The following is a 23,495-nucleotide window of genomic DNA, read 5'->3' as shown; positions in this document are numbered from 1 at the left end:
TCAAAAAATGGCCCAAAAATGACCCAAAATTGACCCAAAATTATCAAAATATTCAAAATAATCCAGGAATAAAAATAATAATTAAAAAACCACCCAAAAATGACCCAAAATGACCCAAAAATGGCAAAAAAATGACCCCAAAAAAATCAGAATATTCCAAATAATCCCCAAGAATCACAAAAAAATTTAAAAAAACCACAAAAAATGGATCCAAAATTACCCCAAAATTACCCAAAATCCACAAAAAATCCCCCAAAATTCTCTCAAAATTCCCCTAAATTCCCCAAAAATCCCAAAATTCCCCAAAATTCAAAAAAAATTCCCCCAAATCCACAAAAAATCCACAAAAAATCCCCCAAAAAATCCACAAAAAATCCCCCAAATCCCCCAAAAACCCCAAAATCCTCCCAAAATCTCAAATTTCCCCCAAATTTCCCCCCAAACCCCCAAAATCCCCCAAAAATCCAATTTTCTCCCCAAATTCCTCCAAAATCCCCCAAAATCCCCCCAAATTCCCCCCAAAAAACCCAAATTTCCTCCCCAAACCCCAAAATTTCTCCCCAAATCTCCCCAAACCCCCCAAAATTTCCCTTAAAAATCTCCCAAAACCCCCAAATTTTCCCCTCAAACCTCAAAAATCCCCCAAATTTCCCCCAAATCCTCCCCAAAATTCCTAAAAAAACCCCAAATTTCCCCCCAAAATCCCCAAATTCCCCCAAACCTCCCAAAAACCACCAAAATTTTTCCCCAAAACTCCCAAATTCCCCCCAAAATCCCCCAAATTTAGTCCAAAACCCCCAAAATCTCAAAAAAAATCCCAAATTTCCCCCCCAAATCTTCCCAAACTCCCCAAATTTTCCCCCAAACCCCAAAATTTCCCCCCAAATCTCCCAAAAACCCCAAAATTTCCCTTAAAAAAACTCCCAAAATCCCAAATTTCCCCCAAAAATTCCCCCAAATCCTCCCCAAACCCCAAAAATTCCCCCAAACCCCCAAATTCTCCCCAAATTCCCCCGAAATCTCCCCAAATTTCCCCAAAATCCTCCCCCAATCCACTAAAAACCCCCAAATTTCCCCCAAATTCCCCCAAAACTCCCAAATCTCCCCCAAATTTCCTCCAAAATCCTTCCCAAATCCCCTAAAAATCCCAAATTTCCCCCCCAAAACCTCCCAAAATTCCCCAAAATTCCCCCCCAAACCCCCAAATTCCTCCAAAATCCCCAAAAATCCCCCCAAATCCCCCAAAATTCCCCCAAAAATCCAAATTTCCCTCAAATTTCCCCCAAAATTCCCCCCCAAACCTCCCAAAATCCCCAAAATCCCCCAAAATTCCCCCAAAAAACCCAAATAAACCCAAAATTTCCCCCAAAAATCCCCCAAAACCCCCAAATTTTCCCCCAAAATCCCCCAAAATCCCCCAAAATTCCCCCCAAATTCCCCCAAATCTTCCCCAAATGTCCCAAAACCCCCAAATTTCTCCCCAAACCCCCAAAATTCCCCAAAAAATCCCCTAAAAAACCCCCAAAATCCCAAATTTCCTCCAAATTTCCCCCAATTTTCTCCCCAAAACCCCAAAACTCCCTCAAACCTCCCCAAATCTCCCAAATCTTCCAAAATCCCCCCAAAATCCCCCAAATTCCTCCAAATTTCCCCAAAAAATCCCCCCAAAATGCCCCCAAACCCCCCAAATTCCTCCAAAATCCCCCAAAATCCTCCAAAACCCCCCAAAAACCGAATTTCCCCTCAAATTTTCCCCACAATTCCCCCCAAATGTCCCAAATTTCCTCCAAATTTCCCCCCCAAACCTCCCAAAATTCCCCCAAAAACCCCAAATTTCCCCCCAAACCCCCCAAATCCCCTAAAAATTCCCCCAAACCTCCCAAATTTCCCCCCAAAATCCCCGAATTTTCTCCAGAAAACCCCAAAATTCCCCCCAAAAAACCCCAAAATTCCCCCAAAAATCCAAATTTCCCTCAAATTTCCCCCAAAATCCCCCAAAAAATCCCCAAAATTCCCCAAAAATCCCCAAATCCCCCAAATTTCCCCCCAAATCCCCTTTTTTTTCACCTTTTCCCGTCGACTTTTCCCCCAAAATCCTTTTCCAGCCTCTGCCGGGGACGCGATGACGTCACCACGCTCCCTCCCCTCCCAATGACGTCACCGCGCTCACTCCCCACCCCAATGACGTCACCAGCATAAAAACTTTAATTAAAACCTTTAAAACCTTTAATTAAAACCCCAAAATTGAGGCCAAACCCCAAAAATTAAATTTTAAAAACCCCAAAAACCGGTTTGGGGGGGTTGATGACGTCATAGGGCGGCGCCAAAATTTGGGTCAAAGAAAAGCCCGAGGGGGGTGATGACGTCATCAAGGGGGCGGGGATTTTTTGGGGGGGGAATTTTGGGATTCGGGGATGAAAATTTGGGGATTTGGAAACAAAATTTGGAATTTGGACCCAAAATTTGGGAATTGAGTCCAAAATTTGGGTCCCGGATCCCAAAATTTGGTCCAAAACCTCCAAAATTTGGGAATTGGAAACAAAAATTGGGAATTGAGTCCAAAATTTGGTCCCAAAACCCCCAAATTTGGGACCTGGAGCCCAAAATTTGGGAATTGGGACCCAAAATTTGGGAATTCAGACCCAAAATTTGGAATTTGGAACCAAAAACTGGGAATTGGGACCCAAAATCGGCCCCTAAATCCCAAAATTTGGTCCCAAAACCCCCAAATTTGGGACGTGGATCCAAAAATTTGGGATTTGGAAACAAAATTTGGGAATTGGACCCCAAAATTTGGGAATTGAGTCCAAAATTTGGTCCCAAAAACCCCAAATTTGGGACCTGGACACCAAAATTTGGAATTCAGACCCAAAATTGGTCCCTAAATCCCAAAATTTGGACCCAAAATCCTCAAATTCAAGACCTGGAACCCAAAATTTGGGATTTGGAGTCAAAAATTTGGGGTTTGGAGTCAAAAATTTGGGAATTGAGCTCAAAATCAGCCCCTAAATCCCAAAATTTGGTCCAAAAAATTCCAAAATTTGGGAATTGAGCCCCAAATTTGGATTCTGGACCCCAAAATTTGATCCCAAAATCCCCAAATTTGGGACCTGGAGCCCAAAATTTGGAATTTGGACCCAAAATTGGTCCCTAAATCCCAATATTTGGACCCAAAAACCTCAAATTTGGGACCTGGAGACCAAAATTTGGGATTTGGAACCAAAATTTGGGGATTGAGTCCAAAATTTGGGTCCCAGATCCCAAAATTTGGTCCAAAACCTCCAAATTTTGGAAATTCAGCCCCAAAATTTGGGGTTTTGGAGACCAAAAATTGGGATTTTGAACAAAATTTGGGGTTTTGGACCCAAAATTTGGGAATTGGGACAAAAAAATTTGGGATTTGGAACCAAAGTTTGGGAATTGAGTTCAAAATTTGGTCCCAGAACCCCCAAATTTGGACTCTGGACCCAAAAATTTGGAATTCAGACCCAAAATTGGTCCCTAAATCCCAAAATTTGGACCCAAAAATCTCAAATTTGGGACCTGGACACAAAAATTTGGGATTTGGAACCAAAATTTGGGTCCCGGATCCCAAAATTTGGTCCAAAAACTCCAAAATTTGGGAATTGAGCCCCAAAATTTGGGATTTGGAACCAAAATTTGGGAATTGAGTCCAAAATTTGGTCCCAAAAACCCCAAATTTGGGACCTGGATCCAAAAATTTGGGTTCTGGAGTCCAAAAATTGGGATTTGGGCCCCAAAATTTGGAATTTGGACCAAAATTTGGGGTTTGGAACCAAAATTTGGGAATTGAGCCCCAAAATTTGGGAATTGAGCCCCAAATTTGGATTCTGGACCCCAAAATTTTGTCCCAAAATCCCCAAATTTGGGACCTGGATCCCAAAAATTGGGGTTTGGACCCATATTTGGGATTTGGAAACAAAAATTGGGGTTTGGAACCCAAAATTTTGGGAATTGGGACCCAAAATTTGGGAATTGAGTCCAAAATTTGGTCCCAAAAACCCCAAATTTGGGACCTGGACACCAAAATTTGGGATTTGGAAATAAAAATTGGGAATTGGGACCCAAAAATTGGGAATTGAGCCCAAAATCGGCTCCTAAATCCCAAAATTTGGGCGAAAAATTCCAAAATTTGGGAATTGAGACCCAAAATTTGGGAATTGGGACCAAAAATTTGGAATTCAGACCCAAAATTGGTCCCTAAATCCCAAAATTTGGTCCCAAAAATTTTAAATTTGGGACCTGGACACAAAAATTTGGGATTTGGAACCAAAATTTGGGTCCCGGATCCCAAAATTTGGTCCAAAAACTCCAAAATTTGGGAATTGAGCCTCAAAATTTGGGATTTGGAACCAAAATTTGGGAATTGAGTCCAAAATTTGGTCCCAAAAACCCCAAATTTGGGACCTGGATCCAAAAATTTGGGTTCTGGAGTCCAAAAATTGGGATTTGGGCCCCAAAATTTGGAATTTGGACCAAAATTTGGGGTTTGGAACCAAAATTTGGGAATTGAGCCCCAAAATTTGGGAATTTGGACCCAAAATTTGGGAATTGAGTCCAAAATTTGGTCCCATAACCCCCAAATTTGGGACCTGGAGCCCAAAATTTGGGATTTGGCCCCAAAATTTGGGGTTTGGAGTCAAAAATTTGGGAATTGAGCTCAAAATCAGCCCCTAAATCCCAAAATTTGGTCCAAAAAATTCCAAAATTTGGGAATTGAGCCCCAAATTTGGATTCTGGACCCCAAAATTTGGTCCCAAAATCCCCAAATTTGGGACCTGGAGCCCAAAATTTGGGATTTGGAATCAAAATTTGGGTTCCAGATCCCAAAATTTGGTCCAAAAACTCCAGAATTTGGGAATTGAAGCCCCAAAATTTGGGGTTTGAGACCAAAATTTGGGATTTGGCCCCAAATTTGGGACCTGGAGCCCAAAATTTGGGATTTGGAATCAAAATTTGGGTTCCAGATCCCAAAATTTGGTCCAAAAACTCCAGAATTTGGGAATTGAGCCCCAAATTTTGGGGTTTGAGACCAAAATTTGGGACCTGGAGCCCAAAATTTGGGAATTGAGTCCAAAATTTGGGAATTGGGACTCAAAATTTGGGAATTGGAAACAAAAATTTGGGATTTGGGACCCAAAATTTGGGATTTGGACCAAAATTTGGGAATTCAGACCCAAAATCTGCCCCTAAATCCCAAAATTTGGTCCAAAAAATTCCAAAATTTGGGAATTGAGCCCCAAATTTGGATTCTGGACCCCAAAATTTGGTCCCAAAACCTCCAAATTTGGGTTTTGGAAACAAAAATTGGGGTTTGGAAACAAAAATTTGGTCCAAAACCCCCAAAATTTGGGAATTGAAACCCAAAATTCGGGTTCTGGACCCAAAAATTTGGGAATTGAGCCCAAAATCTGCCCCTAAATCCCAAAATTTGGTCGAAAAATTCCAAAATTTGGGAATTGAGCCCCAAAATCTGGGATTTGGAAGCAAAAATTGGGATTTGGAGTCCAAAATTTGGGAATTGGGACCCAAAATTTGGGAATTGAGTCCAAAATTTGGTCCCAAAAACCCCAAATTTGGGACCTGGACACCAAAATTTGGGATTTGGAGTCCAAAATTTGGGAATTGGGACACAAAATTTGGGGTTTGGAACCAAAATTTGGAAATTGGAACCAAATTTTGGGAATTTTGACCCAAATTTGGGTCCCAGACCCCAAAATTTTGGGATTTGAGCCCCAAAATTTGGGGTTTGAGACCAAAATTTGGGAATTCAGACCCAAAATCTTCCCCTAAATCCCAAAATTTGGTCCCAAAACCTCCAAATTTGGGACCTGGAACCCGAAATTTGGGGTTTGGAACCAAAAATTGGGAATTGAGTCCAAAATTTGACCCCAAAATTCGGGAATTCGGCCCCAAATTTGACCCCAAACCCCCAAAATTCGGGATTTGGGACCCAAAATTCCCCTCCCACCCCTTGATGACGTCATCAACCCCACCCAATGACGTCATTGATCTCCCAGGCTCCCCCAATCCAGGAATTGACCCACCAATGATGTCACCAGTCTCATTTGCATACAGCTCATTTACATATTGAGCCACCCACAAGTCCCTCATTTGCATCTCATTTGCATATCATAATCCCCATTCTGACGACAGAACCCTCCCCGTGATGTCACCACCCTCATTTGCATACAGCTCATTTGCATATCCACCCACCCACGAGTCCCTCAATTAAATATAATTTGAATACAGCTCATTTGCATCTCATTTGCATACAGAAACACTCACACATCCCTCGTTAGCATCTCATTTGCATATCACAACTCCCAATCCGAGAACTGAACCCTCCCCGTGACGTCACCAGCCTCATTTGCATAGAGCTCATTTGCATACCCAACCCACTCACTGTCAATAGTTGTTGTATCCCTCATTAGCATCTCATTTGCATACAGAAGCACCCATACGTCTCTCATTAACATCTCATTTCCATATTGCAAACCCCAATCTGAGAACTGACCCTCCCTATGACGTCATCAGCCTCATTTACATACCCATCAGCTCATTTGCATACCCAACCCACTCACTGTCAATAATTGTTGTACCCCTCATTAGCATCTCATTTGCATACAGCTCATTTCCATATCAGACCACCCACAACCCCTCATTAGCATATCCAGCTACCCACGCGTCCCTCATTTGCATCTCATTTGCATATCACAACACTCAATCCGAGAATTGACCCAACTCCCCATGACGTCACTACCCTCATTTGCATACAGCTCATTTGCATACCCAGCCATCCACAAACCCCTCATTAGCATCTCATTTGCATACAGCCCATTCACACACCGTTCCACCCAGACACCCCTCATTAGCATCTCATTTGCATATCCCACCCACACACCCCCAATTAAAACTCTCCAGCCTCGTTAGCGTGTTTCATTTGCATGTTCATTTACACATTGGCACAATTAACCAAACCCCGCCCCCCCGTGTGTGTGTGGGCGGGGTTTCCTGGCCCTCATTTGCATACGGGCTTCTCATTGGCTGACGCCGCGGTGCTCATTTGCATACGGTGGTGGCTCATTTGCATACAGTGGTGGCTCATTTGCATATCACCGTGGGGGAAGGGAGGGAGGTGCTCATTTGCATATCGCGCCTTTATTTACAGCTCATTTACATATCTCTCCCCTCATTTGCATATCATTTGCATATCGCCTCATTTACATCTATTTACAGGCTAATTTGCATACGGCGTGAAAGCCACGCCCCCTCATTTACATAAAGTGCTGTTTTGTCCTCGCTCATTTACATATTGCTCAATGGGGGAAATGGGAGTTCATTTGCATCTCATTTGCATCTCATTTACATCTCATTTACATGCGCTCGGCCTCTCACACCTGGAGGGGAAAAAACCCCGAATTTGGGGAGTTTTGGCCCAAAATTTTGGGGGAATTTTGTCATAAATTTGGGGAAATTTAAAATAAATTTTGGGGTTTTTTCCTAAAAATTTTGGGGGTTTTTTTTTTTGGTCCAAAAATTGAGAATTTTTGGCCGAAATTTGGGGATTTTTGGCCCAAAATTTTGGGAATTTTTGTACCAAATTTTGAGAATTTTTGTCCAAATTTTTGAGGATTTTTCGGGAAAAATTTTGGGGTTTTTTTGTCCCAAATTTTGGAGGTTTTTTGTCCCAAATATTGGGGATTTTTCCTAAAAAAAAAATTGGGTTCTTTGTTTGTCCAAAATTTGAAAATTTTTGTCCCAAATTCGGGGATTTTTGACCTAAAATTTTTGGGAATTTTTAAACAATTTTTGGGATTTTTTCTTTTAAATTTTGGTGGGTTTTTTTGTCCGAAAATTGAGAATTTTCGGCCGAAATTTGGGGATTTTTGGTCCAAAATTTCAGGGATTTTATGTCAAAAAATTTGAGAATTTTTGTCCGAATTTTTTAAGATTTTTCCTAAAAATTTTTGGAGATTTTGTACCAAATTTTGGGGAATTTTTTGTCCCAAAATTTGGGGATTTTTCCTAAAAATTTTGGTGTTTTTTTGGCAGAAAATTTTGGGGTTTTTTTCCCAAATTTTGAGGATTTTTGGCCCAAAATTTTGGGGTTTTTTGCACCAAATTTTGAGGATTTTTGGCCCAAAATTTTGGGTATTTTTGTCCTAGATTTTTGAGGATTTTTCCTAAAAAAATTTGGGTTTTTTTGACGGAATTTTGGGGGATTTTTATCACAAATTTTGAGGATTTTTTCCTTCAATTTTGAACTTTTCCCCTCAAATTTTTGGTATTTTTTTTTCTTCCTCTTTAGAATTTTTTTATTTCAATTTTTGAGATTTTTTGCCCCCAAATTTGAGATTTTTCCTCCAAATTTTTTGAGATTTTCCCCCAAAATTTTGAGATTTTTCCTCCAATTTTTTTTTTTATTTTTCCCCCAATTTTCTGATTTTTCCCCTCAAATTTTTGGGGATTTTTTCCTTCAAATTTTTGGGATTTTTCCCTCAATTTTTTCAGATTTTTCCCTTCAAATTTTGGTATTTTTCCCTCAAATTTGGGGAATTTTTTTCCCCAAAAATTTCGCATTCTTCCCCTCACATTTTTTGGGATTTTTTCACCAAAATTTGGGATTTTTTTCCTTCAACTTTGGGACATTTTTCCTTAATTTTGAGGAATTTTTTTCCCCAAAATTTGCAATTTTTCCCCCAAAAATTTGGATTTTTCCCCCAAATTTTTGTGACTTTTTCCCCTCAAACTTTTTGATTTTTCCCCCAAAATTTGGAAACTTTTTCCCCCAATTTTTTTTTTATTTTTCCCCAAAATTTTTGCAATTTTTTCCCCCAAAATTTGGAATTTTTTCCCCCAAAATTTGGAAATTTTTCCCCCATTTTTTTTTTATTTTCCCCCCAAAATTTGGGAATTTTTTCCCCAATTTTTTTTTATTTTTCCCCCAAATTTTTGTGACTTTTTCCCCAAATTTTTGTGACTTTTTCCCCAAAAATTTTGGGTTTTTTCCCCAATTTTGGAGTTTTTTTGGGGTGGGGGAGGGGCCATGCGGGGGGGGCCCCCCCGGGGGGGGTTATTGCAGGGGGGGGCCCTAAAAGGTCAAAGGTCACTCTGGGGTCACTCAGGGGTCACTCAAAGGTCAGAAAGGGTCATAGAAAGGTCAGGGGTCACTGAGAGGTCAGGGGGTCACCCAGGGGTCACTCAAAGGTCACACAGGGTCATTTAAAGGTCACTCAAAGGTCACTCCAGGGGTCACCGAGAGGTCACTGAGAGGTCACTGTGAGGTCAGGGGTCACTGAGAGGTCAGTGAGGGGTCAAAGGTCACTAAAGGGTCACTGAGAGGTCAGAGGGTCATTGTGGGGTCACTCAGAGGTCACTGAGAGACCAGGGGTCACTCAGGGGTCACTCAGGGTCATACAAAGGTCAGGGGTCATTCAGGGGTCACCCAGGGGTCACTCAGGGATTTGGGGTCATTTAAGGGTCACTCAAAGGTCACTAAGAGGTCAGAGGTCACTGAGAGATCACCGAGAGATCAGCGGTCACTCAGGGGTCATTCAAAGGTTAAGGGTCATTCAGGGGTCATTGAAAGGTCAGGGGTCACTCAGGGGTCACTCAGGGGTCACTCTCAGGGGTCACTCAGGGGTCACTCTCAGGGGTCACTCTGGGGTCACTCAGGGGTCACTCAGGGGTCACTCTGGGGTCACTCTGGGGTCACTCTCAGGGGTCACTCAGGGGTCATTCAGGGGTCACTCAGGGGTCACTCAGGGGTCACTCAGGGGTCACTCAGGGGTCACTCTCAGGGGTCACTCAGGGGTCACTCTGGGGTCACTCAGGGGTCACTCAGGGGTCACTCAGGGGTCACTCTCAGGGGTCACTCAGGGGTCACTCTGGGGTCACTCTGGGGTCACTCAGGGGTCACTCAGGGGTCACTGTGGGGTCACTGAGGGGTCACTCGGCCACCTGGACGCCCCCACAGTTCTCTTTGCTCTCCGAGGTGATGGCCAAATATTCCGAGCTGGGGGAGAGAGAAAAAAAGGAGAAAATTTAGGAAAAGAGGCAGAAAAATGGCCCAAAATTTCATCCAAAAAATGCCCCAAAAATCCCAAATATTCTACGCGAAATTCCGAAAAATTACACCCTAAAACTGCCTCAAAATTTTCAAAAATTCCACCTGAAAATCCCAAAAATTCCACCCCAAAAATGTCCCCGAAATGTCCCAAAATTCCCAAAAATTTGGACTCAAAATCCCCAAAAAATTCACCCCAAAATGTCCCAAAATCCCCAAAAATTCCACCCCAAAAATGCCACAAAATCCCCAAAAATTCCACCTCAAAAAATTCCCAAAAATTCCACCTCAAAAATGTCCAAAAATTGCCAAAAATCCCACCCCAAAAATGTCCGGAAAATCCCAAAATTTCAGCTTGAAATCCCAAAAAAATCCACCCCAAAAATGCCCCAAAATTCCCAAAAATCCCAAAAAATTCCAGCCACAAAATCCCAAAAAATTCCACCCGAAATTCCCAAAAATTTCACTCCAAAAATGCCCCAAAATCCCCAAAAATGCTCCAAAACCCCCAAAAATTCCACCCCAAAAATGCCCCAAAATCCCAAAAATTCCACTCAAAAAAAGCCCCAAAATCCCCAAAAATTCCACCTGAAAATCCCAAAAATTCCTCATTTTTTCATCAATTTTCACCCAATTTTTTCCCAATTTGCCCCCAATTAAGCCACGCCCCTCCTTGACCACACCCACTTAAGCCACGCCCCTTTTAACCCTTTAAAACCCCCAAATTTCCCCATTTTTTCACCGATTTTCACCCTTTTTTTTTTGTTTTTCCCCTAAATTTTCCCCCGCCCATTTCTGGCCACGCCCACAACTTTAAGCCACGCCCATTTTAACCCTTAAAACCCCCAAATTTTCCCATTTTTTCACCAATTTTCACCCAATTTTTTTTGTTTTTCCTCCAATTTCCCCCCGCCCATTTCCGGCCAAACCCATTTCCGGCCACACCCACTTTAGCCACGCCCACACCCCTCAAGCCACGCCCCTTTTAACCCTTAAAACCCCCAAATTTCCCCATTTTTTCACCAATTTTCACCCAATTTTTTTTGTTTTTCCCCCAATTTTCCCCCACCCGTTTCCGGCCACGCCCTTCCAAACCACGCCCACAACCCTCAAGCCACGCCCACACCCCTCAAGCCACGCCCATTTTAACCCTTAAAACCTCCTAATTTTCCCATTTTTTCACCGATTTTCACCCAATTTTTTTCCCCCGCCCATTTCCGGCCACGCCCTTCCAAACCACGCCCACAACCCTCAAGCCACGCCCATTTTAACCCTTAAAACCCCCAAATTTCCCCATTTTTTCACCGATTTTCACCCAATTTTTTTTTGTTTTCCCCCTAATTTCCCCCCGCCCATTTCCGGCCACACCCATTTCCGGCCACGCCCTTCCAAACCACGCCCACAACCCTCAAGCCACGCCCATTTTAACCCTTAAAACCCCCAAATTTTCCCATTTTTTCACCGATTTTCACCCAATTTTTTTTGTTTTTCCCCTAAATTGACCCCGCCCTTTTTAGACCACGCCCATTTCCGGCCACGCCCACTCACGCGCTGTCGGGGGGCGGGGCCGCCGCCGCCACCTTCCTGTAGCAGTAAAGCATCTCGGCGGCCAACCAGAGCGTCAGCACCACGATGAGAACGTACATCAGGATTTCCGACACGATGGAGGCCAAGTCGCGACGGGCTGGGGGGGGGAAAAAAATTAATAAAATTTCCCAAAATTTAATAAAATTTAAAAAAATTTGGGAGATTTTGGAGTTTTTGGAGGTGGAAGGGGAAAAAAAATTGGGGGTTTTAAGGGGGGATTAAGGCCCAAAATGGGTAAAAATCCCTCAAAAATGTCACCAGTATAAACCAGTCCCCTCGAATCCCTTCCCAGTCCCTCCCAGTTCATCCCAGTCCATCCCAGTTCCCCTCAATGAACTCTCAATATCTCCCCAGGCTCCCCCTGGTGGCCACTTTGGGAACTGCAGCTTCATCCCAGTATAAACCAGTAACTCCCAGTCCCTCCCAGTATAAACCAGTCCCCTCCCAGTCCATCCCAGTCCCTTCCAGTTTCCCTCAATACACTCCCAATATCTCCCTCTGGTGGCCACTTTGGGAACTGCAGCTTCATCCCAGTAACTCCCAGTATAAACCAGTAACTCCCAGTGACTCCCAGTATCTCCCAGTCCCTCCCAGTCCCTCCCAGTTCCCTCAATGAACTCCCAATGTCTCCCCAGGCTCCCCCTGGTGGCCACTTTGGGAACTGCAGTTTCCTCCCAGTAACTCCCAGTAACTCCCAGTATAAACCAGTCCCTCCCAGTTCCTCCCAGTTCATCCCAATCCCCTCCCAGTATAAACCAGTCTCTCCCAGTCCTCTCAATGAACTCCCAATGTCTCCCCAGGCTCCCCCTGGTGGCCACTTTAGGAACTGCATCAACCTCCCAATAACTCCAACTTCCTCCCAGTCCCTCCCAGTATAACCCAGTCCCCTCCCAGCCCCTCCCAGCACCTTTCTCGACCACGGCCAGGCGCAGGGTCTGGTTCCTGGCCAGGCTGTAGGTGTAGCCCTCGAAGGTGAGGTTGCGCCGCAGGCGGCAGATGTAATTCCCGGCGTGGTCGTGGCCCACCTTGTGCAGGAAAACCGACAGGTCCTGCAGGTCCCGCGTGCCCCGCGAGCCGTTCCACACCAGCACGTCCAAAAACGGGCCCGGGGCCACCCACTGACCCTCGTCGGGGTTGTAGTGGAGGATCTGCACCAGTAGAGACCAGTAGAAACCAGTATAAACCAGTAAGGATCAATTTAAATGGGGAAAAACCAGTAAAAATTAAAAAAAAAAACAGTATAAACCAATAAAAATCCAGTAAAACCCAGTAAAGCCACCAGTATAAACCAGTATAAACAAGTAGAAACCTGTATGAACCAGTATAAACCAGTAAAAACCAGTAAAACCCAGTATAAACCAGTATAAAGCAGTAAAAACCCAGTAAAAACCAGTAAAAAAATCAATTAAAAAAAACCGCAAAAAAACCAGTAAAAATGAGAAAAAAATCCCAGTAAAAACCAGTAAAAAATCAGTAAAAAATCCAGTAAAAATCAACAAAAAATTGTAAAAAAAATCCCAGTAAAAAACAGGAAAAAATCCCAGTAAAAAAGTCAGTAAAAATCAGTAAAAAAACCCAGTAAAAACCAGTAAAAAAACCCAATAAAAAACAGTGAAAAAACTCAGTAAAAACCCCAATAAAAAACAGTGAAAAAACCATTAAAAACCCCAGTAAAAGCCAAAAAAACCCAGTTAAAAATCCCCAGTAAAAACCAGTCTAAACCAGTCTAACCCAGCAGGCCCCGCGAGCCGTTCCACACCAGCACGTCCAAAAACGGGCCCGGGGCCACCCACTGACCCTCGTCGGGGTTGTAGTGGAGGATCTGCACCAGTAGAGACCAGAAAAAAATCAATTTAAATGGGGAAAACCCAGTTAAAATTAAAAAAATCCCAGTAAAAACCAGTATAACCAGTATAAAGTACTATAAGCCGCTATAAACCAGTAAAATCAGTAAAAAACGGTAAAAAAAATACTTAAAAAATCAGTAAAAAAAAACCAGTAAAAAACCCAGTAAAAAACCAGTAAAAAATCCCAGTAAAAAACCAGTAAAAATCAACAAAAAATTGTAAAAAAATCCCAGTAAAAACCAGTAAAAAATCCCAGTAAAAAACAGGAAAAAAACCAGTAAAAAACAGGAAAAAAAATCCCAGTAAAACCCAGCAAAAATCAACAAAAAATTGTAAAAAAATCCCAGTAAAAACCAGTAAAAAATCCCAGTAAAAACAGGAAAAAAACCAGTAAAAAACAGGAAAAAAACAGTAAAAAAACCAGTAAAAAACCAGTAAAAAATTCATTAAAAAACAGGAAAAAAACCAGTAAAAAACAGTTAAAAAAATCAGTAAAAATCAGTAAAAAAATCCCAGTAAAAATCAGTAAAAAATCCAGTAAAAAAACAGTAAAAATGAACAAAAAATTGTAAAAAAATCCCAGTAAAAACCAGTAAAAAATCCCAGTAAAAAACAGGAAAAAAACCAGTAAAAAACAGGAAAAAATCCCAGTAAAAACCAGGAAAAAAACAGTAAAAAAACCAGTAAAAAACCAGTAAAAATTCATTAAAAAACAGGAAAAAAACCAGTAAAAAACAGTAAAAAAAATCAGTAAAAATCAGTAAAAAAACCCAGTAAAAACCAGTTAAAAATCCAGTAAAAAACACAGTAAAAATGAACAAAAAATTGTAAAAAAATCCCAGTAAAAACCAGTAAAAAACAGTAAAAAAACCAGTAAAAAATCCCAGTAAAAACCAGTAAAAACCACCAGTAAAAACCAGTAAAAAAACCCAATAAAAGCCAGTAAAAAACCATTAAAAATCCCCAGTAAAAACCAGTATAAACCAGTAAGGATCAATTTAAATGGGGAAAAAACAGTAAAAATTAAAAAAAAAACCAGTAAAAACCAATAAAAATCCAGTATAACCCAGTAAAGCCACCAGTATAAACCAGTATAAACAAGTAGAAACCTGTATGAACCAGCATAAACCAGTAAAAACCAGTAAAACCCAGTATAAACCAGTATAAAGCAGTAAAAACCCAGTAAAAACCAGTAAAAAAATCAATTAAAAAAAACCGCAAAAAAACCAGTAAAAATGAGAAAAAAATCCCAGTAAAAACCAGTAAAAAACCAGTAAAAAATCCAGTAAAAATCAACAAAAAATTGTAAAAAAATCCCAGTAAAAAACAGGAAAAAATCCCAGTAAAAAAGTCAGTAAAAATCAGTAAAAAAAACCCCAGTAAAAACCAGTAAAAAACCCCAATAAAAAACAGTGAAAAAACTCAGTAAAAACCCCAATAAAAAACAGTAAAAAACCATTAAAAACCCCAGTAAAAGCCAAAAAAAACCCAGTTAAAAATCCCCAGTAAAAACCAGTAAAAAATCCCAGTAAAAAACCAGTAAAAATCAACAAAAAATTGTAAAAAAATCCCAGTAAAAACCAGTAAAAAATCCCAGTAAAAAACAGGAAAAAACCCAGTAAAAATCAGTAAAAAACCCAGTAAAAACCAGTAAAAAAATCCAGTAAAAAACAGTAAAAAATCCCAGTAAAAACCAGGAAAAAAACAGTAAAAAAACCAGTAAAAAACCAGTAAAAAATTCATTAAAAAACAGGAAAAAAAACCAGTAAAAAACAGTAAAAAAAATCAGTAAAAATCAGTAAAAAAATCCCAGTAAAAATCAGTAAAAAATCCAGTAAAAAAACAGTAAAAATGAACAAAAAATTGTAAAAAAATCCCAGTAAAAACCAGTAAAAAAGTTCAGTAAAAAACAGAAAAAAACCCAGTTAAAACCAGGAAAAAATCCCAGTAAAAAACAGGGGAAAAAACCAGTAAAAACCAGTAAAAAAACACCAGTAAAAACCAGTAAAAAATCCCATTAAAAACCAGTAAAAAACCCAGTAAAAAAAACCAGTAAAAACCAGTAAAAAATCCCAATAAAAACCAGTAAAAAACCCAGTAAAAAAACCCAGTAAAAATCAACAAAAATTGGTAAAAAACCCAGTAAAACCCAGTAAAAACCAGTAAAAAAACCCAGTAAAAACCAGTAAAAAATCCCAGTAAAAACCAGTAAAAAATCCCAATAAAAACCAGTAAAAAAACCCAATAAAAACCAGTAAAAAACCCCAGTAAAAACCAGTAAAAAACCCCAGTAAAAACCAGTAAAAAATCCCAGTAAAAACCAGTAAAAAATCCCAGTAAAAACCAGTAAAAAAACCAGTAAAAACCAGTAAAAAACCCAGTAAAAAAACCCAGTAAAAATCAACAAAAATTGGTAAAAAAACCCAGTAAAAACCAGTAAAAAATCCCAATAAAAACCAGTAAAAAATCCCAATAAAAACCAGTAAAAAATCCCAATAAAAACCAGTAAAAAATCCCAGTAAAAACCAGGAAAAAAACCCAGTAAAAACCAGTAAAAAAACCAGTAAAAACCAGTAAAAAACCCAGTAAAAAAACCCAGTAAAAATCAACAAAAATTGGTAAAAAAACCCAGTAAAAACCAGTAAAAAATCCCAATAAAAACCAGTAAAAAATCCCAATAAAAACCAGTAAAAAATCCCAGTAAAAACCAGTAAAAAACCCCAGTAAAAACCAGTAAAAAATCCCAGTAAAAACCAGTAAAAAACCCCAGTAAAAACCAGTAAAAAATCCCAATAAAAACCAGTAAAAAATCCCAGTAAAAACCAGTAAAAAATCCCAATAAAAACCAGTAAAAAATCCCAATAAAAACCAGTAAAAAATCCCAGTAAAAACCAGTAAAAAACCCAGTAAAAACCAGTAAAAAAACCAGTAAAAACCCAAGCAAAAATCAACAAAAATTGGTAAAAAAATCAGTAAAAAAACCAGAAAAAAAACAGTAAAAAAACCCCAGTAAAAACCAGTAAAAAAATCAGTAAAAATCAGTAAAAAACCACAGTAAAAGCCAGTAAAAAACTCAATAAAACTCAGTAAAAAATCGCAGTAAAAACCAGTAAAAAAGTCAGTAAAAACCAGTTAGAACCAGTAAAAACCAATATAAACCAATAAAAATCCAGTATAAACCAGTAAGGATTGGGGTTGTCTCAGTGGCGCCACCTTGTGGCCACTTCCGGTATTGCAGCAGCAATAAATTGTCCTTTATTGCAACTCCAGTTTGTCCCAGTCCATCCCAGTTCATCCCAGTTTATCCCAGTTCATCCCAGTCCTTCCCAGTACATCCCAGTTTGTCCCAGCCCATCCCAGTTCATCCCAGTAGATCCCAGTTCATCCCAGTTCATCCCAGTCTTTCCCAGTACATCCCAGTTTGTCCCAGCCCATCCCAGTTCATCCCAGTAGATCCCAGTTTATCCCAGTAGATCCCAGTCCTTCCCAGTCCATCCCAGTTCAGCCCAGTTCATCCCAGTTCATCCCAGTCCATCCCAGTTCGTCCAAGTTCATCCCAGTCTCTCCCAGTTTGTCCCAGTCCATCCCAGTTCGTCCCAGTTCGTCCCAGTTTGTCCCAGTTTGTCCGAGTCTATTCCAGTCTACCCTAATCCCCTCCCAGTCCCTCCCAGTTCCCCTCAATGAACTCCCAGTGTCTCCCCGGCTCCCCCTGGTGGCCACTTTGGGAACTGCAGCGCCCTCCCAGTAACTCCCAGTATAAACCAGTAACCTCTAATCCTCTCCCAGTCACTCCCATTAACTCCCAGTTCATCCCAGTCCCTCCCAGTCCCTCCCAGTTCCCCTCAATGAACTCCCAGTGTCTCCCCAGGCTCCCCCTGGTGGCCACTTTGGGAACTGCAGCTTCTTCCAACTCCCTCCCAGTTTATCCCAGTAACTCCCAATCCCTCCCAGTCCCCTCCCAGTCCCTCCCAGTATAAACCAGTATAAACCAGTGACCTTCTGGTAGTTTGGGGCCCCCTCAGGCCAGAAGAACCACTCGCTCTCGGCCTCGGCCGGGGTCTCCCCAGTCCCTCCCAGTTCTCTCTAATCCCCTCCCAGTCACTCCCAGTATAACCCAGTCACTCCCAGTCCCCTCTAATCCCGTCCCAGTTCATCCCAGTCCATCCCAGTCCGTCCCAGTTCCTCTCAATGAACTCCCAGTCTCTCCCCAGGCTCCCCCTGGTGGCCACTTTGGGAACTGCAGCTTCTTCCAACTCCCTCCCAGTAACTCCCAGTTTATCCCAGTCCCTCACAGTTTGTCCCAGTCCATCCCAGTCCCCTCTAATACACTCCCAGTCCCTCCCAGTGCCTCCCAGTTCATCCCAGTCACTCCCAGTCACTCCCAGTCCCTCCCAGTTCATCCCAGTCACTCCCAGTCACTCCCAGTGCCTCCCAGTTCATCCCAGTCACTCCCAGTCCCTCCCAGTTCATCCCAGTGCCTCCCAGTTCATCCCAGTCCCAGCTAATCTTCCCCAGTCTCTCCCCAGGCTCCCCCTGGTGGCCACTTTGGGAACTGCAGCATCTTCCAACTTTCTCCCAGTCCCTCCCAGTCCCTCCAACTCCTTCCAGTACAAACCAGTGCCCTCTAATCCCCTCCCAGTTCATCCCAGTAACTCCCACTCCCTCCCAGTCCCCTCAATGAACTCCCAATATCTCCCCAGGCTCCCCCTGGTGGCCACTTTGGGAACTGCAGCTTCTTCCAACTCCCTCCCAGTAACTCCCAGTTTATCCCAGTGACTCCCAGTCACTCCCAGTATAAACCAGTGCCCTCTCAGTCCCTCACAGTTTGTCCCAGTCCATCCCAGTCCCCTTTAATACACTCCCAGTCCCTCCCAGTTCATCCCAGTCACTCCCAGTCCCTCCCAGTCCCCTCAATGAACTCCCAATATCTCCCCAGGCTCCCCCTGGTGGCCACTTTGGGAACTGCAGCATCTTCCAACTCCCTCCCAGTTTATCCCAGTAACTCCCAATCCCTCCCAGTCCCCTCCCAGTCCCTCCCAGTATAAACCAGTATAAACCAGTGACCTTCTGGTAGTTTGGGGCCCCCTCGGGGCGGAAGAACCACTCGCTCTCGGCCTCGGCCGGGGTCTCGCTGCGCCGTTTGCAGGCGATGCACAGGAGGCGGAAAGAGGAGCCCAGAACGGCCTCGGTGCCCGAAGCCACCTCGACGCAGCCGCCCAGGGCGCCCCAGGCTGGGGAAAAGAGAGGAGAGAGGTCAGAATTCCCAAAATTCCTGGATTTTTTTTAAAAAAATTGGGAGTTTTGGTGAAATTTGGGTGAAATTTGAGCGAAATTTGGTGAAAATTCGCCCCAAAATGATGAAAATTGACCCCAAAATTCACCCCCAGGAGCCCAAAAATGGGGAAAAGGATGAAAAAGAAACAGAAATTCCAAAATGACCAAAAATTCCCAAATTTTCCTGGAATTTCTGTGAAATTTGGGCGAAATTTGAGCGAAATTTGGTGAAAATTTGTCTCAAAATCGTTAAAATTGATCCAAAGTGGGTCCAAAATGGACCCAAAATTCACCCCCAGGAGCCCAAAAATGAGGAGAGGGAGAGGAAGGTCAGAATTCCCAAAATTCCTGGATTTAAAAAAAAAAAAATTGGGAATTTTGGTGAAATTTGGGTGAAATTTGAGCGAAATTTGGTCAAAATTCGGTGAAAATTCGCCACAAAATGATGAAAATTGACCCCAAAATTCACCCCCAGGAGGCCAAAAATGGGGAAAAGGAAGAAGAAGAATCAGAAATTTAAAAATTCCCCAAAATTCCCAGATTTTCCCAAATTTTCCCCCAAAAATTCCAGAATTTCTGTGAAATTCGGGCAAAATTTGGTGAAAATTTGTCCTAAAATGGTGAAAATTGACCCAAATTGGAGCCAAAATTCACCCCCAGGAGCCCAAAAATGAGGAGAGGGAGACAAATGTCAGAATTCCCAAAATTCCCAAATTTTTCTGGGAAAAATCGCGGAATTTTGGCAAAATTTGGGTGAAATTTGAGCGAAATTTGGTCAAAATTTGGTGAAAATTCGCCACAAAATGGTGAAAATTGACCCCAAAATTCACCCCCAGGAGGCCAAAAATGGGGAAAAGGATGAAAAAGAAACAGAAATTCCAAAATGACCAAAAATTCCCAAATTTTCCTGGAATTTCTGTGAAATTTGGGCGAAATTTGAGCGAAATTTGGTGAAAATTTGTCTCAAAATCGTTAAAATTGATCCAAAGTGGGTCCAAAATGGACCCAAATTCACCCCCAGGAGCCCAAAAATGAGGAGAGGGAGAGGAAGGACAGAATTCCCAAAATTCACAAATTAAAAAAAAAAAAAATTGGGAGTTTTGGTGAAATTTGGGTGAAATTTGAGTGAAATTTGGTCAAAATTTGAGCAAAATTTGCCCCAAAATGATGAAAATTGACCCAAAGTGGGTCCAAAATGGACCCAAATTCACCCCCAGGATGCCAAAAATGGGAAAAAGGGAGAAAAAGTCAGAAATTCCCAAATTTTCCTGGAAAAATCCCAAAATTCCCAAAAAATTCTGTCAAAATTCGGTCAAAATTTGTCCTAAAATGGTGAAAATTGACCCAAAATGGGCCCAAAATTCACCCCCAGGAGCCCAAAAATGGGGAAAAAGAAGAAAAAAATCAGAAATTCTCAAAAATTCCCAAATTTTCCTGGAAAAATTTGGGAATTTTGGTGAAATTTGGGTGAAATTTGAGCGAAATTTGGTGAAAATTTGTCTCAAAATGGGCCCAAAATTGACCCAAATTTGGACATTTTGGGACATTTTAGGGACATTTGGGGCCATTTTTGGGACATTTTTGGGACATTTTGGGACATTTTTGAAACATTTTTGTGACATTTGGGGACATTTTGGGGTCCCAAGTGACATTTTTGGAATTTTTTGGGACATTTTGGGACATTTTTGGGACATTTTGGGACATTTTGGGGATATTTTGGGGCCCCAAGCCCCATTTTTGTCCATTTTTGTTCCATTTTGGGACATTTTGGGCCATTTTTGGGACATTTGGGGACATTTTTGGGACATTTTGGGCCATTTTTGGGACATTTTGGGACATTTGGGGACATTTTGGGACATTTTGGGGACATTTTGGGGTCCCAAGTGACATTTTTGGGACATTTTTGGGACATTTTGGGCCATTTTTGGGACATTTTGGGCCATTTTTGGGACATTTTGGCCCATTTTTGTTCCATTTTGGGACATTTTGGGACATTTGGGGACATTTTGGGACATTCTTGGGACATTTTGGGACATTTTTGGACATTTTTGGGCCAATTTTTGGGCCATTTTGAGGCTCCCAAGTGACATTTTGGGACATTTTTGGGCCATTTTGGGCCATTTTGGGGACATTTTGGGGACATTTTGTGGTTCCAAGTCCCATTTTATGCCATTTTTGTGCCATTTTAGGCCATTTTGGTGCCATTTTGGGCCATTTTTGGCCCCTTTCGTGCCTTTTTGTGCCATTTTTGGACCATTTTCTGCCATTTTTGTGCCATTTTGGGCCATTTTGGGGGTCCCAAATCCCATTTTGAGCCACTTTGAACAACCAAATCCCATTTTTTGTGCCCCAAACCCCACTTTACCCCATTTCAACACTCCCAAACCCCATTTTTTACCACTTTTACCCCATTTTTTACCACTTTTACCCCATTTTTGACCATTTTTCCGTCTTTTCCCGAACTCACCCTGCAGGAGCCCGAGCAGCAACGGCAACAACATGGCGGCGCCTTCGGCAATTTCCGGCCCAACTTCGGCAATTTCCGGAAACCTTCGGCAATTCCCGCCTTTTTTCGCCTCTTTCCGACCTTCCCTCACCGATTTCCGGTCCCGCTTTTCTTTATTTCCGTCCCAAATCGGGTTTTTTTCCCTTTTTAATTCCTTTTTTTAAGCTTTTTCCGGATGAATTCAGCTCTTTTCTGACTCAATTCGGCGTCGCTTCTTTCCCCTCTCAACCCATGGACGCCTCGCTCGCCTCAGGAGGGACAAAAATAATTAGAAAAAAAAATAAAATAAAAATCTCCTGAAGGTAAAAACCGCTTCAAGGCATGGCCGGAGCTTCTGAGGGAAGCTCCGGTTGGGTTTTTTGGGGGTTTTGAGGGGTTTTTTGGGTGTAAAAGCGGTCGGGGTTGGAGGTTCGGGTGTTTCCGGCTGTTTCCGGGTTTTTTCGGCCGCACTGCGGCGCCTGAGGGGGAAGGGGCGGGGCTTAGGAGTGATGTCATTGAGGGGCGGGGCTTAGGGCGTTATACCATAAAGAGGCGGTGCTTAGGGAGTGATGTCATAAAGGGGGTGGGGCTTAGGGAGTGCTGTTATAAAAGGGGCGGGGCTTTGCTGGTGATGTCATAAAAGGGGCGTGGTTTGGGTGAGAGCGCCCCCTGGTGGTGGAGGGAGGGTGGTGGTGACGTCAGGAGGGTGGTGATGTCATCAGAGTGGCACCAAAGTGTCCTAAAAGTGTCACCAAGGGGAGCTGGGTGTCCCAGTGGCCCCAAAGTGTCCCCAAAGTGTCCCCAGGGTGTCTCAGTGTCCTTAAAATGTCACCAAGGGGGTTCCTATGTCCCCAAAGTGTCCCCAAGGGGGTCTTAGTGTCCCCAAAGTGTCCCCAAGGGTGTCTCAGTGTCCCCAAAGTGTCACCGAGGGGGGCCGGGTGTCCCCAAGGTGTCCCCAAGGTGTCCCCAAAGTGTCCCCAAAGTGTCACCGAGGGGGGCCGGGTGTCCCCAAAGTGTCACCAAGTTGTCACCAAGGTGTCTCAGTGTCCCCAAAGGGTCCCCAAAGTGTCACCAAGGTGTCCCCAGGGTGTCTCGGTGTCCCCAAAGGGTCCCCAAGGGGGGCCGGGTGTCCCCAAAGTGTCCACAAGGTGTCCCCAAGGTGTCTCAGTGTCCCCAAAGTGTCCCCAAAGTGTCACCAAGGTGTCACCAAAGTGTCCCCAGGATGTCCCCAGGGTGTCCCCAAGGTGTCCCAGTGTCCCCAGGGTGTCCCCAAGGTGTCTCAGTGTCTCCAAAGTGTCCCCAAGGTGTCACCAAAGTGTCCCCAGGATGTCTCCGAGGTGTCACCAAGGTGTCCCAGTGTCTCCAAAGTGTCCCCAAGGTGTCTCAGTGTCCCCAAAGTGTTCCCAAAGTGTCCCCAGGGTGTCACCAAAGTGTCACCAAGGTGTCCCCAAGGGAGTCTCAGTGTCCCCAGGGTGTCCCCAGGGTGTCACCAAGGTGTCTCTGTGTCCCCAAGGGTGTCCCCAAGTCCCCAGTGATGTCCCCCAAGTTCATCCCAGTGTCCCCCACGTTGTCCCCGTGTCCCCAACTCTGTCCCTGTGTCTCTCCCGGTGTCCCCAAGGGTGTCCCCAAGTCCCCGTGTCCCTCACAATGTCCCCAAGTCCCTCCCAGTGTCCCCAGTGGTGTCCCAATGTCCCCAAGGTCATCCTGGTGTCCCCAAGAGTGTCCCCATGTTCCTCCCGGTGTCCCCAAAGTGTCCCCGTGTCCCTCTCAGTGTCCCCAAAGTGTCCCCAGGTCCCTCCCGGTGTCCCCAGGTTGTCCCCAGTGTCCCCAACTCCATCCCAGTGGCCCCAAATCTCTCCCTGTGTCCCCAAAGTGTCCCCGTGTCCCTCCCAGTGTCCCCAATGGTGTCCCAATGTCCCCAAGGTCATCCTGGTGTCCCCAAGGGTGTCCCCGTGTCCTTCCCAGTGTCCCCAAGTCCATCCCCAGGTTGTCCCCGTGTCCCCAACCCCATCCCAGTGTCCCCAAATCTCTCCCTGTGTCCCCAAAGTGTCCCCAGGTCCCTCCCAGTGTCCCCAGTGGTGTCCCAATGTCCCCAAAGTGTCCCCAAAGTGTCCCCAAACAAACCTCAGACTCTCTCAGTTCGGTCTCAGTTTTATTTGAACGTCCCCAGGGCCATCCCCAGGTACAGGAAATGTCCCCAGGTGCAGGACAA

At 43.2% G+C, this 23,495-nt stretch overlaps 1 protein-coding gene and 2 long non-coding RNA genes across 3 annotated transcripts; 2 read left to right on the top strand and 1 right to left on the bottom strand.

Moving 5' to 3' along the window:
• Nucleotides 1–6,959: 6,959 nt before the first annotated feature.
• LOC310920577 lies at nucleotides 6,960–9,975 on the top strand. Its single transcript, XR_014592005.1, has 3 exons — nucleotides 6,960–7,677; nucleotides 7,952–9,297; nucleotides 9,408–9,975. It is a non-coding gene; the product is annotated as an uncharacterized lncRNA (long non-coding RNA).
• Nucleotides 9,976–11,634: 1,659 nt separating this feature from the next.
• Nucleotides 11,635–21,767, bottom strand: LOC310920576 (sodium channel regulatory subunit beta-1-like; the record flags this gene model as incomplete). The annotated part of the gene is made up of 4 exons (XM_083880634.1): nucleotides 21,266–21,767; nucleotides 18,589–18,755; nucleotides 12,585–12,825; nucleotides 11,635–11,774 (listed from the first exon to the last, which is right to left on the bottom strand). Exons 1-4 carry the CDS (start codon nucleotides 21,297–21,299, stop codon nucleotides 11,635–11,637), a joined length of 582 nt encoding a protein of 193 aa, XP_083736760.1. The 5' UTR covers nucleotides 21,300–21,767.
• Nucleotides 13,495–16,528, top strand: LOC310920578. The gene is made up of 2 exons (XR_014592006.1): nucleotides 13,495–13,870; nucleotides 14,063–16,528. It is a non-coding gene; the product is annotated as an uncharacterized lncRNA (long non-coding RNA).
• Nucleotides 21,768–23,495: the final 1,728 nt, after the last annotated feature.

The sequence above is a fragment of the Zosterops lateralis genome, assembly GCF_965231275.1.
Source record: "Zosterops lateralis genome assembly, chromosome: 31".
Lineage (NCBI taxonomy): Eukaryota > Metazoa > Chordata > Aves > Passeriformes > Zosteropidae > Zosterops > Zosterops lateralis.
Note: the sequence above shows the minus strand (reverse complement) of the source record. Positions and strands in the feature narration are given on the sequence as shown.